Source organism: Crocodylus porosus, unplaced genomic scaffold (genome assembly GCF_001723895.1).
Source record: "Crocodylus porosus isolate Cpor-Errol unplaced genomic scaffold, CroPor_comp1, whole genome shotgun sequence".
NCBI classification, from domain to species: domain Eukaryota; kingdom Metazoa; phylum Chordata; order Crocodylia; family Crocodylidae; genus Crocodylus; species Crocodylus porosus.
In genome coordinates this window covers 31,170,107-31,188,652 of record NW_017728907.1, presented here as the reverse complement: position 1 = coordinate 31,188,652, position 18,546 = coordinate 31,170,107, and the positions used below count along the sequence as shown (strand labels likewise).

Genomic DNA, 18,546 nt, shown 5'->3' with positions numbered 1-18,546 from the left:
ACGATGGCAACTTTAAAACTGTCCCCAGCTGCTGCTGCTGCTGCCTCAGTCACAGCGTGGGACTTCTTGCCCAGGGAATTGATCCTACACCAAAGCTGGGGACAGACATTACACATAAGCCAGTTTAAGTGATCAGAAACTGGTTTAAACCTGTAGCAGAACATATATTCAATGCACATAAACCAGTATGAAAATGGCTGAAACTGGTTTGAGATAATCCTGGTTGAATGTAGTATCAGACTTAACTGATTTGAGTCAAGCTGGTTTATGCAAAGTCTGTCCCAGACCCCTTATGGGTTTAAATTAAATCAGTCCCCCAGCATCCTGGCATGCTCTCTGGGCTGGGCTGGGCTGGGCTGGGCTGGGCTGGGCAGGGCAGGGTGGGGCTCTCTGCTCCAGAGAGCTGGGCTGGCCCTTCCTCTCTGCTTCCTGGCCACAGTTCCGGTAGAGACTGCATGTACAGCAGGGTCTGCCTGACTTTTTCCTGCTCCCTCCCTTCCTCTCACCACTCCCTGCTGAAGCAAGGATTACCCACTTCTCTTTGCTTTACATAGACACCTCTCAGAATTAGCTAGCATACCACATGCTGGCTATGGTCCATGCTGTGGAAAACGGGACAAAGGCAAGCAGGACAGTGTTAGCTTAGGGCTTTTTGGAGCTAATCAACAGGTAGCTGGTAATGTCCCTCCATTCCTTCCTTGGAAAAAGTTCTTTATGAAGAGCTTGAACTAATGAGAGATCCTTTTGTTTTCTTAATGGGCTGATAAACACTGAGTTAGGGATGATAAACACTGTTTTATTAACTGGGCTGAGAGAAAAATCAGAGAAAGCAACAGGATAAAGAAGTCAGAGTTAAGGGAAATTGAAGAATGGGAGGAAGACAGCTGAACATGACAGATGCACAAAGGCAGGAGGAGACACAAAATAGTAAAAAATAAAACCCAGGAAAAGGATTTTAAAAAAAAAGGAAAATAACAGATTAGGAAGAACAGCAAACTAACTGGAGAATGTAAGAAGAAGCCGAATTCTAAGATTTTCAAAGATGGATGGAAGAGTTGTGTGTCTTAATATAAATATATTGATATACATAAAACAGTTTCCATAAAACACAGGGAACTAGGTTTTCAAACCCTTCATTCACTTATGAAAAGTGCAGCTCAAGTTGTGTAAAATTTTCCCTCCACAAGGTCAACAGGAATGCAATGTGCTCTAATGTACACAGTTCTGAACCCTAGGCTCAAAGCAGAAAAGCAGGCAAAGACTGACTAGACTCACCCAGAGGTGATCCAGTATGACTGGAACACTTCACTGGCTTTACAGGATGGAAGAATATGAAAGGATAAGGTGTTTGTTTTATGGAAGTGGTAGAAGAAGAAAGGATGTAGTTGGAAATTGTCAGAGCATGGAAGAGTATTGGAAGATACTGGAGAAGCAAGAATGGCCTACAGTAACAAAAGCTGCATCTTTGGTTTTAGTAAGATATTATCTTTAGAAAAAATGTCTTCCCGTAGAAATGGCACTTTGTATCACTTGCCTGATTATTCACATGACCCATGTCATTCTCTATACAAGGTGTCTGATGTAGTTGACTTAATGAAGATGAATATCTTCAGATTTACTGGACTGGTTTAAAAATTTTTTTTTCTGCTACTCGACTAAGAACACAGAGCATGAGAACTGGTCAAAAATTTCTTCTGCTGTCAAAGCCAAAACGCTTAATAAAAACTATTTTGATAGGGCAGGGAATAAAAAGAGAGAAAAAGAAAGAGACACCCCATTCCAAACTACCCACATAGTCAGGGCACTCAAAGTCATTGCCATGGCTGATTAGAGTAGACTTGCACGTCCGTCCTCCACATGTTAAGAAAATGTTCCAGTTACTAGTTTATTACATTAGTCCCTCTCTCTCTTTTTCCTCTGTTGGACTGATTTCATTTCGCATAAATAAATAAACCAGAGAGAGAGAGGGAGAGAGTGCACGAATCAGTCATAACAGAGATTTGAAGCTGAGACTGTATACTCCAGGTGAGTATCCTTATCCTCAAGACAATGGGCTAATCTAGGGCGAGCCTTTCTTCTCCCTTGTTTTTTCTCTTTCACTCACACTCACACTCTCTCTTCCCATTTTCATTCCAAACTGGAACAAATATAAATATCAAATGTGTTTCCACAAACTGGACTTTCTGTTTTCTGGCCAGGATTACAAAGCAACAATAAAATAACCTTTTTTCAGCAACTACAATCAAGATGATTTTGCCAAAAGCAGATTTCATATGCATGGCTGCTGCAACACTCACACAAAACAACTGAGTTCATCATCATTATAGAACTCCCACCTGCTAGTGGATCCGATCTTTGTATACAAATGGTTGGGCATGTGATCCAAATATAGAACTATAGTGATCAATGAAAAGCACAGAGCTGTTTCTGCAAGACCTGCAAGTTCTGCAAAGATAGTTTCCTGATAAACACAAATGACCAGCTTGCATATCATCTTGAGAGGGGAATATTGCAAAATAAATGCTTATGTTTCAATGCTAAAATATTTCTGTTGATAATGTAAGTGTTTTGCTGAGGAATGCCAGTTTTAACATTTTACACTGGCTTAGCTGGTACAAAATTATCTGTCTCTAAATACTGAAACAGCTCCACCACTAGTGTCTGGGCACCTCCCAAGAACATAACCAATAACTCCGCCTCAAAAACAACAACAATTCCTTTCTCACTTTCTCTTCTTCCTGGTAAACCTGTAAAAGAAACAGTTTGATTAAAGTGCACGTGTATTGTGTGGAAAGTCAAAGTCAGTTTTGCATTTGGTTTTGAACATGGTGAAGTAGTGGCCATTCTCCTCATGCCTTCTAAGTAACTCTGTAAAAGAATTTCCTGTGTTCCTTGCTGGTGTAAGCTGATGCAGCTGTATTGATTGCATTGAAGCTGAGTGTATGTCTTTCTTTAATTCACTGAGTCTATGTGACAGACTGAGGAATTTCAAATGGTAGGAGAGAAGGGGAGCGCACAAAACCCTGCTTGCCTCTTTCTGCTACAGGAAAAAAAAACAACAGGATTGCCAGTACAGGAGGACAATGAAACAGAACTCCTGAAACAATAAGACAGAAAGATGTCAGGGCTAAAATCTTTTTTTTTTTTGGTAAAATTCCCACTGCTGCTGTTGTATGCTGCTGTACCATAGTCTCACTGTACTTTGCATAATTTGTTGCGGTAACTGATACAAAAAGGAAGAGAGAGAACTAATATTGCCTGGAGGACTGAATAAACTATGCTTAACCAGCATATTATCGTAGGGTTAAAGTAGACTGCCACATGAGCAAAGATATAATCACATTCTGTTTGGGGCACCATCGATTTAAAATAGTTCACAGCTCCTTGCTGGCATAGCAGCAGCAAATTATCATGCTATGCTGTGCACCTCAATTAAAAAGCAGACTTATCATTCCTACTTCCAAGGTAGAGTAGTGCAACTCTAATTGTGCTACACAGCTAGTTTCCATCTCTGTAGAGTAACCAGTGGTTTGTTTTTGCAGATTCCCCTTCCTTTGAATGAGTGGGCTTTGAAGAAATCTATTCAACTACCCTCCTAATTGCAGGCAATAAACATAAACTCAGCCAGAGGCAGAGGTAGTGCCAAATGGAAGATAAGTACAATGAAAATAAAGGTGAGAACATTATTGCAAAAATAAGGCCATTTTGGACATGAACTGAATAACTGAAGAGATATTTAAACAGTTGTGATATGGATTTTGGGGCTCATGGTGCAGATATATTTTTACTTCACAAAAAACCAAGGAACCATTATACTCCCCAAATCTATGGGTTAATTTGCAAGATATGCTGTCATACATGTAACAAGAGGTAATAAAGGCTAATAAGAGGTAAATATTTATGAACAGGAGTGTCATTAACTTTTTTAAGTTTCCTTACACTACAGAGCTCTTTGCTCTTGTTTCTAAGATGAGATTACAGTAGGTAAAGCATTTATTTTAAAATAAAAGTATAACAGCATAATGTAGATTGAGAGAGGATTTATCCAATGTATCTGCTTGAAAAACTAACCCACTTCTTCAACTCAGCTTGGTTTACCTGGCTCTTGGCTAAAACCTTGACTAATTGATTCAATCTATACAGGTTAGTCTAACCTGCATAGGTTGAATCAATTTGCAAGTGAATAGGCATTCACAAAATGCAGGCACATGCCTGCAGTGGCTCAGGCTAGATGCCGAGGGTGCTAGAGCAGCCCTCCCTTCCCTTCAGGCTGGAGGGAAGCTGAGCTGGGGGGGAGGTGGCCAGGCCCTGGCAGGCCTCAGTATGATTGGGGAGGGGTATAAACTCCTGCCCTGGCCTGCAGGGACCCCAGCTAGGGTCTGCCCAACTTTTCCCTCCCTGCTTGTGGCTCAGTATGGCTCCGGACTCCCAGAGTCCCACTCCCAGCCAGGGGTGATCCTGCTGCGACTTCCGAGCCACTGGGCCAGGCTTTTGCTTGGGGCAGCCCAGCAGCAAAGGCCAGATCAGGGGAGAGAGAGTGGGGAGCAAAATGGCCCCAACCCCAGGTGGAGACATGCATGGAGGGATTGGGATGGTGGCGACTCCATTCTGAATGTGAGCCCTGCCAAGCAGAGGGACCCAGGCTGGAGGGTGGGGAAGATCTTGAGTGTTGGTGCTAGCCCAGGGCAAAGCCAAGCCAAGCTGAGTATGCAGCTGGGGGAACAGTTCCTGCCTGTCACCTGGTACCTGGGGTGTCCCTTTGTATGTGGGCGCCTTGTACATGCTGGAGCAGGGCACCCAGGCCAGCAGTGGCTCTCACAGTGGTGTGCATGACATGGGCTCACCCCCTCAGCACTGAACACTATTACCTGCATCCCCCAGCCACTGGGCACCAAGATGGGTGTGCACTGCTGACTCTTCCCCTATCCAGCAGCAGTGCAACATGGCCCTATGTACCAGGTGACAGGGGCAGAGTTCTACCCCTACAGCTTCCCTGCCACCACCAGGGGGGCCTGCCCATGCTATACTAGTAGGTGCTGCCTGTGTCACCAAACTTCAGTTGATTGCTTGGAGGGGGGGCAGATGGCAGGGCGGGGGGAAAGCCATAGGTGCAACATGATCCCATGTAGCAGCTGTGGGGCACAACCCCTACAGCTTTGCCACTGCTGTCTACCTGCATGGCAACCAACCACATTCTGGCAATGTAGGTGACACCTACCAGCATGGCCAGGGCAGGCCCCCTGATGGCAGCAGCAGCTGTGGTGGAGAAGCTGTAGGGCTAGAGCCCTGCACCTGGCACATGGGCCCATGCTGCACCACCACCACTGGGTAGGGGACGAGTCAGCTCCATGTCCAGTGGTCAGGGATGCAGGTAATAGTGCTTGGGGTTGAGAGGGTAAGCCTGTGCTGTGCATGCTGCTGTGGGGGCCGGGGCAGCCTGGGTGCTGCTCTCCAGCATGTAGAAGGGGTTGCTAGACAGGAGCTGCTCCCCCAGCTGCATACTCAGCTCAGTTTGGCTCTGCCCCAGGCTAGAGTTGACACACTCAAGCCCCCTTCCTGCCCAGCCCAGCCTGGGTCCCCTTGTTCTGCAAGACTCACATCCAGGATGAAGCCATTAGTGCTGCAATCCCTCTGTGCATGTCCCCACCTGGGCTGGGGGCCATTTCGTTTCCCTCTCCCCTCCTCCCAATCTGGCCTTTGCTCTTAGACTGCCCCAAGTGAAACCCCAGCTCCAGCAGTTGGGAAAGTGCAGCAGAATCACCCACTGGCTAGGAGAGGGGCTCTGGGAGTTTGGGGCTGTGCCCTGCCACAAGCAGGGGGGAAAAACTGGGCAGACTCTGTTTGGGGTCCGTGCCAGTGGGACAGGGGAGGCAGGGGGGAATTAAACCCCCTTCCATCCCCCCCGTTCACTTGAGGCTGCTGCCGGGGCTGGCCATGCCCCCCACTGTTCCAGCAGTGATGGAGGGGAGAATGCCTGACAGGGGCTGCTCTGCTCTGGCAAGGCAGACCTTGGGGGAGAGGGGAGGGAGGGCAGAATAAATACCTTCCCTGCCCCCTTCGTCTCAGGAGGCCATGCTGGGCTGGCATCTGGCCACACCCCTAATGCTGCTCTGGCTAGAGAGCAGAAGGGCTGGGCCAGCCCTGCTCTCTGGAGCAGACAGCATAGTCCAGCCCAACCCACAGCTGAAAAGAATGCTGGGATGCTGGGGGACTCCGATTTAACTTAAACTAAGAAGGGGTCTGGGACAGAAGTTCCATAAACTGGTTTGACCTCAGTCAGTTAAGTCTGATAATACATTCAACAAGGTTCATCTTAAACCAGTTTTGGCCATTTTGAGAGTGGTTTATGTACACTGAACCTCTGTTCTGTTACAGGTTTAAACCAGTTTCTGATCACAAATTGTTTTATGTATAACGTCTGCCCCTAACCAATGTGATTTCCCTGATGGCAGCATGCTAGACAGACCCCCTCTATCACTGTCTGTTTCTCTGGCTACAGACAGCAATTAGAGTGGTGGGTCTAGCACTCTGTTGTCCCTCCTCACATCCTGCAAAAACAGTGGTGGGATCTGCCTTGAGATCCTGTCTGGGAGGGCACTGCAAACATGGCTAGTCAAAGTGCTTCACGCCCATGTTCTCATAGCCCACCTTGACATGACCTGGAGGTGGCACCTAGTGGCAACAATACCAGAGCAAGCCCACCTGTTCTGGCACACCCTGTACAAGCTATTAATTGCCAAGAGCTAGCAACCTCCAGTAGTAGCTGCATGGGGCCTTGCCCACCACTCAGACTCATCAGCACTAGTGCCCTGCCCTTTCTGTGAAGAGAAAGTAGAGACTGTTTTCCACACCCTCCTGGACTGCTCCCAGCTGCAGCCTTTTTTTGCTGTCCTCAGCACCCTCTTTGGCATGCTGAACTTGGACTTCTCCAAGACTGTGCATATCTTCTCACTCCTGTACTGAACATCCAAGGGGTGTGTGGTCTGTCTGGCCAATTTTCTATTGGGCCAGGCCAAGATGGTGATTCTAAAAAGCTGCAGAAACTGGATCACAAGAGCCAGCTTCAATGGTACTCTCCAACTCTTTTGGTTCATGGTTTACCTGTCACATTGGAATTTGGACACTTCACCTTACAACAAAAAATGGACCAGTTTGTGTCGTAATGGGCCACTGAGGGGGCCCTTTGCAAAGTGGAAGATAGGCAGCTGGGCCTACAGGTGTAATCCCAGAGGGGCATGGAGAAGGGGGTTTCAATTTCCAGCGATATTATATTTTTTGTTGCTAATATGTATTTCATGCTCAGCCCCTGGGAGAGCCACATACCTTTGCACTATCAGCATTTGTCTTTAACATTTGTATACTAAAGTTTTAAAAAGTCAATGTATGTATTTTCTCTGGATTCTTGAAAAAGTCAGCCTCATCAAGTTAACCATTTCTTTCCAAGTTAATGGGTAAATATTTGTGCTTTTCTTTGCTCCCTAGTTCTTTTGTACCTCTGTAATGGCTTTTTTCTAGAAATCTAGAGTGTGAACAAGCATTCACTACACCCAGTATAGGTGTAGGAGGCATATTTTAAAGCCATTTGCCACTGCCAGGCTTTTGTCACTTCCAGGAATCATGTGGAGAAACAGGTGCAAGTCACTTGAGGTGGGGGGAGACATGGATAGGATTTGGGGGGAGGAGGGGAGTTGTAGGTCTGTAGAGGGAGTAGCAAAATTGGAGGTAGGGGCTAGCAGATCCACGGGGATCCCTACCAGGTCCATAGGATCAGGGCGATAAAATAGCTCAGTCAGTGAGGGAGGAGTGGGATTAGCAAAGCCTCAGGACTAGGGCCAGTGGCTGTGTTTTCCCAGCCCCAGGGCTGCACTGAGAATGTGTGCAGTCATTTGAGAGTTCGGCTTAACCCATTCCTAGATCAAGTTAATCTGCTCTTGATCAAGTTAGTACACCTACTCAGATGACTTTACTTAGATCATGTATGCCATCTGTGTCCACTTTAACCCCTCTGAATGTCTGCAAAGTTGAGCATTTAGATCAACCTAACCCTGGTTTGGTCAATCTAAATGTAACACCTGTACAGCAAATTGAACTCCTTCACTTTTTTTCACTCTTTAATAGTTTAGAGGAAAACACAAAAACCTTTGATAAACTTGTATGTGAAACTGTGACAGATTGTTTTGTTCTTAAGATGTTTAGTTAATGTGACATTAAAAATGGACCCAAGATTCCATGTAAACATCACCAACAAAGGGACTCAGGGTTAAACCTAAGTTACCAAATTGTCAGGTGTAACCATTTCCTCAATCTTAGATCTTCCTGGAATAAAGAGACAGAATTTACAGCTGTGACATTTTCAGTTTGCCAGTCATAGTATTGGTGCTGTATATTTAATGTTGTTTTGAAGAATCTGGCTTCTTAAGTCTGGAAGAGTCTATTCATGGCTCCTGATATAATGCTATTTTTTCTTAAGAGGAATATTTTGTGGTGAAATCTCATCAGAAATCAGTGATAATATGGGAAAAACAATGTCTAATGTTAACAAGGTCTTCTGAATTAAAATGTGAACACTATAATCTGAAAGCACTATAACTTTTTGCCAAGCTATAATTACTACAACTTTGAACTATGATGAGTAAGATTACTACAGTTGTAAAAATAGATAACATATTAAGTGTTGTAGGGTTATATTGCTCCTGCTGAAGAATATCAGAACGGGAGTCAGTAGTTGTGCTTAACTTAATGAAGAAGTTTCTGTTCACCTTTTTAACAGAATTGCCACACTTCAGTGCAAATTATTATAAAAGACAAACAAACTCAAACTGTATTGCCATTAAACAGTGTTAGTAGATGTAATTGAAATCTCATACAGAACCAGCTTTAAGTAACCTATTGGCAGCAATACAGATGCCTCTTAATATTGCCCTCTGGCTAGCTACGCTATTAGGTGCCAGAGTGTCTGCACTAATGGCTGGGAATTAAAATCAAATAAAAAGCTGAGAACCATAATGCAGTATAAAACAAACAGCCATTTTTAGGTCTATATCTCCTACATTTGCTCTGCATAAACCTGGAAGTCATTCTTAAAATTATCATGGTAATTATCATGCTTGGTGCACGGGGTTGGTCCTGATGATCTTCCGAGGTCCCTTCTGACCTTACCATCTATGAATCTATGGTAGGAAACTGTAACAGAGTTTGAGGGTAGACAAAAAAGAGGACAAAATAAAAGAGAATGATGTTTCCAAACTTCTGGACATATCCCTAAATACCCCATAGTGTAAGGGATAAAATGAACAACAAAAGTAGACAGAGGGAGATAGGTTCAGACATGCAAAAAGCCCAAAGCAGAATCCATCTTAAGTTACATGGTTTTCTGTAAGCGGTGTACTTCAGATAGGTAGCGAACAGAACACATATTCATCTGCTGGGATGGGAGGGTGGGGAGAAATCTTAGACTGGGTTCCACCATTTTTAAATTAGTCTGTGTGCACCAAACTTTGTTCTGTTCAGATATAACAGTTTTGTGTGCTGAACATCTGTTCTCTTACGCGTACAGACCAGTTTCTGATCACTTATATCAGTAAAAGTTTAATGTCTGTATTTGGCCAGTGATCATTTTTTTAAATAAAAATTACAAGAACATTACAGACAGCTAAAACATAAAGAGAGAGAGACAGAGAGAGAGAGAATAATAGTAGGAATGTGTACATATATATATATATATATATATACACATATATATATATATACATATACACGCGTACATTCCTACTATTATTCCTCCATAAAAACAAATCCTTTAATTGTCCAAGCTATGTTATACAATTGTGAATGGGGGGAGGATATGATCCACAAGAAATCTTTCTATTAGGAGGTGGATCTTGTTGTGAAAGAAAGATTGAGAATTCCCTGAATTTGTGCAGAAACGTATCCATGTCTTGGCTTCTACATACTGGATTCTTTGTTTTCACACAGAGTATCCAACTTCCTAATTCGGGTTTTAAATTCACTTGGTTCTACTATTCCCCACCTACTTTTCAGCTAGGCATGCCTTTGAGAAAATGCCCATTGGGATGCAACTCAGAACACTTGATGGCACTGTCTGGTTTCGTATCACATGCTCTATGGGATACTTATGTTGGATAGGAAACATTTTGGATGCTGAACATCTTTGAAGGGTCACTGAAAGATGCTGTACACCTAATCACAAACTTCCCCAGTATTTACTCCGTGTTTACTTTGGCACACTCAATTGGAAATCAATAAAAATTTGCATCATTCCTGTTTGAGGAACACTGAGGAAGAACCTCTGAACTGGTCTTGTAAAATAGCTTGCCCTTTTCTGTTCTGGTCTTCTGTATTATGGTATCCTGAGATGGTTAAGAAAAGATGAAATAAGTGCATATTAAAGAAAATATCCACATTGTATAAAGAACAGAGAAATACTAGTGTTATGCAAACATATATGTATACATAATGTAATCATCTTCCCGGTTTATGGATCCAAACTTCTCTAAGGAGTGTCACAAATCCATATGATAGCCCTGAGTGTTCAAATTTTGCATTTGGTTCTCTGATTTTACAGTAGCTGAAAGATATGTAAAAACTCATGTAGCCAGACAGCTCCCTACTGACTGCACATCTAAGCAACTTCACATGCATATATTATTCCAGACAGTCAAGGTGGAAAATAACTTATGCTCAAAAAAATGAGCTTGAAATCTGCCCATTTCTGTTTCCATGTGGAGCCCTTCGGGGTTTTCTTTGACCAAATCACATCCCAATATGGGGCTTTGCCACTGGAACTGGAGACAGTCCTTAAATACCAAGCTACTGAGATATGCACAGCAGATCTAAGGATAGAATTTGGTTCATAAATGAGTAAAAAGAAAAGGATGGAAAATGCTGCAGATATTTGTTGCTGCTGTTTGACCAAATATGTCTTTTAAAAGATACCTATTAACTGCTGTTCCTATGAAATGCTCTTGGGGCAGTTTCAACTTTTCTTTTCTCTCTTTTAATCACAACTCTGAAAAGTAGCCAGTGGTGTGCACAGCATCAACAGCAGTTTTTATTTAAAAAAGGAGCATTCTAAGTTACAGAGGATATTGATACCACATTCCAAGCAAAGTGCAATTCTGCGAGAGCATCAAATGATGAGTGCCCAGGGCTCAACAGAAATCCTTATGGTTCCTTCTGTATATCAGGTCAAGGGCTTCTTTTAAACCGTCATAGCTAAAAACTCACTGCACCTGGGTCACATACTGTTTTAGGTTCAGATGAAGATGCACCCTTTCAGCTCTCCCAGTGGCCTTCCACTGGCTTTGCTCAGTTGGTGCCTGCATACATGCACAAAGTGTATGTGTGTACATTATCCACTCCACACACTTAGGGCAGAATTCAATTTCACCTTCTAGGTGATTAAAGACCAGTTTCCAAACAATTAGGTTTTACTGGTCTGAAGTATAAAATGGTTCCATGTCTATGCATCTCCAATGGGTGATCTGATTGTACTATGGGGGTACTTATATACCCAAGGGCCATGTCTAGACATGCAGGCATGTGTAGTTTGTGGTGCTGCAAAACTCTTTGAGGCACCACAAACTACAAATGTTCAATCATGCACTGCACTGTTAATTTATAGCACAGGGTTCAAATCTGCCACTGGGATTATCCGGACAGAGCAGGTGCACCTTTGGGATGCCTTGGAATACCACTGGCTGGAGGCTGAGTTCTACTGGTCTTGCCATGACCAGGTCCTTGTCCTGGAAGAGGTGTGGGCCAGGAGTGTGGCCCTACAGCAGCTGGTAGTGGAGATAAAGGAGGAGCAGCAGCTGACCCAGGAGAGCTGAGGCAACTGCAGGCCTCCATTGATGCTGCCATCCAGTCGGAGGGCAGGGTGTTGCAGCAGCCTCTAGCTGCCATCCCTGCCCTGGCTGCTGTATCCTAGTCTGTGCCAGCTCTGGCATACGTACCTGACCTTTCTGGACAGCCTGCACCCACCACCAGGGGCAGGACCTGGCTGGGAGCATTTTGCATGGCTGATGGCTCAGCTGGCACCCCAGCAGGCCCACAGTGGCCATTGAGGGGCACTGCTCCTATCTCCCCCTTCCCGGTCCCAGGTCTACCTGCAGCAGCTGCCCCTGAGAAGGAGTGTTCACCCTTCAGCCCAGACCAGCTGGGGCCCTGGCCACATTGACATGGCCCCCACACATGGGGTGTTGGCAGGGCCAAGACCAGGCTGGGGTCCCTAACCCATAATTCTTTCCTCCTTGTGCCTCCCCCACCGCTAAGGACCATCTCTCTTCCCTCTGGTGCTTGCTTAAATAGTTTCCATTTATTTCTTGTTTTGAATGGGTTTGTCCATGGTGGGGGTGAATGGTGGTGGGGCTATGAATGTTGAACTGTTGGTGTTGGGGAAGTTTTGGGGAGAGAGGGGGGAATAAAGTTGCTTTTGTTTTCACAACAGCCATACTGTCTATGTTGTTGCAGTCCTGGCAGTGGATGGGAATGGAGGCCACTGGGAAGGCAGCTAGATGCAGGTGTGAGAAGGCTGTCCAGGAGGGTAGGCCTGCAAATGGGCAGTGATGGCCACACACATTGTCTTTCTTGTGCTGCCTTTGGAGGAGTGGTCCTTGCAGGTGACAGTGTTCCTAGCTGGTCTGCTGCTGCTCTCGCTTGAAGTGCTGTGATATACCACGGGGCCACAGGTCTGAGGGGTTGGATGCTGTAGCAGGTGGTAGCAGGCCTCAGCAAGGTGGCAGTCCCCACTGCCAGCTTGCTGCATTGGGTACAGACTGTAGGGGCCACTCTAGGTCAGAGCGGATGCAGCAGTCCAGGTGGCACAGTGGGATAGCATCCCCAGACATCAGCTAGACAGACCAGAGAAGCTTCTGAGGGCAAGCAGCCCTCAGCTGCTCACCAGGCCACTATTTTATACTGCTGGCCCCAGCCTCCAGCTCCCCATGACTGAAGAGCCAAGAGGAGCTGGGCTAGGGCAGTTTGCCCAAATTTGTGCCACTACAAGCACACGTGCCTGCATGTGTGGACATGGCCAAATTGGGTAACAGAATTGCTCCTACTCTTTAGTCAAGTAACACAATGTTGATTGCAAGGTTAGCTTGGACTTTTCACTAGGTGAAGAATTTTCCCCTTAGTGTCTACTATAATAACACATATACATGCACCCCTCACAAATATAAGTAAGAGATATTACATGCATTAAAAAACTACTTAAAAGGAACATTAAGGTAACAAAATCAAGTACTCAAAAGTTGGGAATTGTTAAACTTGAAGTTACATGGAAAACCTTAGTTCAGCTCCCATCTTCTCCTGTATCTGTACTTTATGATCCAACTGTTATTTATACAATCACATACTGTTTTGTCCTCAGTGCCCCAGATAATATTTCTGGCAGATATTTCTCTTTCATACTGCCTAAGCAGTGGCAGAAAAAAGGTGAGAGTAGATCTGCTCACCTGAAAGCAAGACAGCAGTTATTGATGGCACTAAATTAAATGATTATAATCTTATTTATTTATTGTTTTTAGGTAAAGTCAAAACAAAATATTTCTCATAATCTTGCTCTTTGAAACTTCTGAAATATTTTGTTTAACATTCCTCAAAGAATTCAGCCTGACAGACATCCGGCATGGAAAAATTCATTTCAAACAGTTGGAGTTTGATAAAGCTATATGCTACAGAAAATGGGGTTGCATAACAGGAAAGTTGTGGGCAGTCTTAAGTATAGATGGCATCACCACCTATCATTAATATGTTAAATTATTTTTATGGATCTCAAAACACAAGTACGGAATTAGAATCATAGGCTAAAAATTAAGTGCAATTAATATTGTGCCCCATTTCCTACACAATCACTATGAACTTAAGCAGTTTGTACTGCATGGCTCTAAAAGATTATATCAATATTAATAAGTAAAAGACACTGAACCAGAAATTGACACAATTTCTCTGTGCACTTTTGCAAACAGTTTGCTTTCATATTGCTTCCTGTCAAAGACATAATGCATTCTTGTCCTCAGCAAAACTAAGCGCTTTGTGTAATCTCAGTTTCTGTCAATTCCCACTTTTTCAGCACTAAATATTTAAAGAAGATAGACCTGGAAATCTCAGGCCAGAAACCTGCTCTATGTGTCTTTGCCCCAGAGGTATAACTATCAATGCACTAGCACTGAATTGCTGAAAAGACATGAAAGAGATAGCTGTTGAAGTTCTACCTGCCCACAGGCCAGGCCCATGCCTCTCTCCCCCATGCCATGAGGACATGATAAATTTAACTCCAGGGCATCTGCACCAGAATCCTGTAAGACATGCACAAAGAAAAAAAAGTTAACCCTAAATATTGTACTCTTTCACTTAGGTACAAGTGCATAAATGACAATGTGAAACAGACAACTAATGTCAATGACAAGATTTATGTCCATCAGCATTTTTTTGATGTTTAGTGACAAATAAACAATTTTTTATAGAAAAGACATCACTAAACTAAAATGTTTGGAAATATCATTCAAGAGGAGGCCATTGTAAGAATGCTATCATGTTCTGAGGCAAAAACAGAAATTTGAAATTAAGGTTAATTTATAAAAGAGAAACAAATATTTAAATAGAAACAAACATGGATAGTCATAGTTTGTCACCTCAACTCTATTTAGTGCTTTTCATGTTGAAAAGGGATTTCTGCATTTCAGATTTTTAGACTACTGGAGCTCAGCAAATTGGGAGGAATTTTTCCCTATGACAGAAGGACATTGTGAAAAATAATACAACTACTTAAGAAATGCTAATAAATTAGATCTTTGCACTTGAGCCTAACTAAGAATACAGATATTCAAAGCTGAAAGGTATTTGAACAGTCCATGGGGACACCTTATTCATAAAGTGAAAGAAACATTTTCTACTTATACAAGTTATCAGAATTGAAAGCTCCAAGGTTTGGTTTGATGCAGCAGTGAACACACTTAAAGGAGTGGATGCTTATTCAAAGACTATTGAAGCCTTTTAGGCCTGCAAAATTAGGTGAGCCATCTTGTGTTAATAGATTTTCTCGAGGCTTTCCAAGATTCCTATTATTGGTCCTTGCTGGAATCTTGCTGGGCACTGTAACAGGAAGATGTATAATAATGACAATACTGTTATCCAAACTTTTTCATGTATGAAAAACTGACTGTGTTAAATTTGAGAGGCTGAAATTAGGAGGATCTTACTGTACCAAGAACAATTTAGCCATCTCTATGACTACATAAAACTAAGGAGAATATAAAAAAACCAACCTGATTATATGAGGCATGCCCCCTTAATTTATTGTAGGTATTTAACATTCTGCTTGCAGCAAACAAATTGTAAATGGCAGATAGTTTATAAACATTATAACAGGCTCTTCTTTGGGGTTGGAAGATACTTGGAATTTCTGTTTGCAATTTCTTGTCGATGCCTCAAACCTAGTAATCTGACAATTTTATTGAAATCAACCTATTCACAAACATTACAATGTTGGTTAAACCAACTCTATACTCAATGTGTTTTTCAGGAAATTTTAACTGTGTTCACTGATTAGTAGGAAGAAGGGCAAATGCTGAAAACAGTTTAGAAGAAATGGACAAGAGAAGGGGAAAGTAAAGTGTAGTTTATAATAAATCACAAGAAAATAAAAGGATATATCGAAATATACTTAAAAATATCCTGCTTCCAAAATAAATCAGCCATTTTCCTCTGAGTTGATTGTGCAAAATTCTCAAAACTGAGACACCCAGAGCCCTTTACTCAAGTACCCATAAAAAGACTCTGAGGTTGCCAGTGCACACAGGGCCTGTATATGTATTCTTTTTTTAGTTTCCTGCAATATTTTAGGAAGACTCTCTTAAAGTGATCTGGAAAGATGCTTTTCTGTTTTCTTTGAACATTATAATCCTATGAGAAAAAAAATCACTATAGGGACCTTGGGAAGTGAAATTAAATATTATCAGTAATTGGCTTTGTGATCATCAATTGTAAACCATTTTACACTGGTATTTACTGATAAATATATAAAAAGTGTTGGACCTTTTCCCTAAGATAACTACAAAGGGGGGAAAATTAAGAAGTAACTGGAGATAGTACAACACATTCCATCCTCCCCTTTCCAAGTTACTGTGGACTAGAATTCAAGGAACAGCCTCCCTCCTTTCTCTATCACATAGACATAAGTACAATTTTCTTTTGCTTTTGCATTTTGCTTAGTGAACTCGAGTAACTTTTGCCTGCTGTGTAGCCATGGTTCAGCAGCTCTGAAGGAGTGCGATCATGGGAAAAGCTATCCATCATTTTCATGAGCCTTCCAGTACCTGGTCAGCTCTACAACTTGTGACTATGGAGCAGGTGTTACTCTTCCATGACAGGTTGACCTTTAGTGTGAATAGGTCGGCCTCCTGTGGTGACAGAATTCACAACCTTCTGGGCTTATGCACTCTGGAAAGCCACATTTATTTTCTTTTGGATAAGGTCTTAAAATGTTACAGAAATATTCCTGAATTTCACTATTTGATTCTGTTCATGCCTATATTACATTGGGTGCTTTCCAACTTTTAGAGAATAAGAATTACTGTCCCATATGTTTAAATATTATAAAATTAATTTAATCAATTAGTCTCTCCTTCCCAAAGTGCTAGTACAGATACATCTGCAGATTCAAAATGGGCAGTTCTTTTTTTTCCAATTTGATAGCAATTACAGATTAAAAAACACTAAGTATTTTTTCACCTTATAAAAAAAGAAAAGAAAAAGAAAAGGAGCAAGTGGCATGATAAAGCCATTTATCATAGTCAGTTTAAAAGTGGTAAAGCCCATGTCAAGCATGGATTCCACAAAAGATTTCATGGTCAATTAGGTAAATACAGGTATAAAATGGACTAGCATTGAAGATCACAAAGCCAATTACTGATAATGTTTAATTTCACTTCCCTAAGTCCCTAAAGTGATTTTTTCCTCATAGGTTTAAAATGTTGAAAGAAAACAGAGAAGCATCCTTCCAGATCACTTTAAAAGAGGCTTTGTAAAACACTTCAGGAAAAAACCCAATTATATACATACTTTTATATAATATACATATAAGCATTCAGATAAGTACACACACATGTGAGTGTGATATTTGTAAAAGAATAATGACTAGTTAACTGTTTTTATCAAGTATGTTATTAGTATCTTACATTAATATAGAAACACACCTATTTCCTTTATGGATCAAAAGACACTACCTAATTTTTAAAAAAAATATTTTAACTATAGATACATTTACATTTGTATATGAATTTATTGCGGTCTTTAATCAAATATTCCTTATAACATTTGCTGTAGGCGTACCTATATTTTCTTTAAACAGGCCTTTTTCTTGAAAATGAAATACAAATTTGGGGTGTATGGTTGGTTGTTTGCATTTGTGCAAGATTGGATTTATATTACAGGAAGCCTGCTGACTGTTATTATATACAGTGGCTTTCTCTGCTATCATTTTAGAGTCTGTATTAAAACTAGAATAGCATTAAATGAGCCTTTTATACTTTAAATATTCAAGAGTTTTATATTCAAAATTTCTTTTGGTGCTGTCAAACCAGTGTGCCTGTAGGCAAGGTAAGATCAAGTTAGGCTCTCAAAGGTAGAATTAAATTTTATCAGGGCATCCGTCATAATATACAGTTTGCTTAAAATGCAAATAAAAAGTATATGGATTCAAAGACTAAAGGCTTTTCAGGTTGTGTTTAAAAATCCAAGGGACCACTTTTATGGAATAGATTTCCTTTAAATTTACATTTCCATCATTTTAATGAAAACACAGAATAAACAAGTTATAATGGACATGCTTTAAATTCTCATTTTTCATTCTGAATACATTTCTTCCAGTTTCTTATTGCAGTTCTTTATTTACAAAGAATAAAATCATAACAAAAGAATTGAAGAAAAATATTAAAATAAACATTACCTCAGCCATTTTTGAAAGTTCAGTCCAATCATCTTTGTTATAACTGCACATGATACTGGCAATTACAATCTGAAAAGAAAATACATACAATCATTTTTAGGATGCTGTATATCCTGAATATTATTAACTATGTTTAACAACATAGTATCATATAGTGCTTCAACATACTAATTATTAAAACGCTGCGCATGGGGACTACATTGTGGGACACAACAGAGCTTAGAGAGATCATTGTTATTAGTTTTTTTTAAAGTTATTTGGCAAGAACATAGGCTGTAGAGGAATTGACATTCTCTTCACCGTGCAGGGTCCAGACGATTCCCAAATAAGTCAGTAAACAGAAGCAGGCCTAGGTAAAAAAGTAATGAATGAATTACGGAATCTAGCTGTTTTCTGTTATAAGGCTGGACTTCTTCTAGTCTTTTGGTTTCTAATTATTGATCATAGAATCATAGAATCATAGAAGTAGGGTCGGAAGGGACCTTGCAAATCTTCAAGTCTGACCCCCTGCCTGGGCAGGAGAAAAAATGGCTCAAATGATCCCAGCTAGGCAGGCATCAAGCCTCCTCTTAAAG

General features: G+C 41.7%; 1 protein-coding gene across 1 annotated transcript in view; it reads right to left on the bottom strand.

Moving 5' to 3' along the window:
- DPYD (dihydropyrimidine dehydrogenase) overlaps positions 1–18,546 on the bottom strand; it is a 672,292-nt gene that overhangs the window by 154,408 nt on the left and 499,338 nt on the right. The window contains exons 15-16 of the mRNA XM_019531048.1: positions 17,972–18,040; positions 14,238–14,321 (exon numbers count right to left, since the gene is read on the bottom strand). Coding sequence (XP_019386593.1) covers positions 14,238–14,321; positions 17,972–18,040 — 153 coding nt within the window. The remainder of the gene's footprint in view (positions 1–14,237; positions 14,322–17,971; positions 18,041–18,546) is intronic.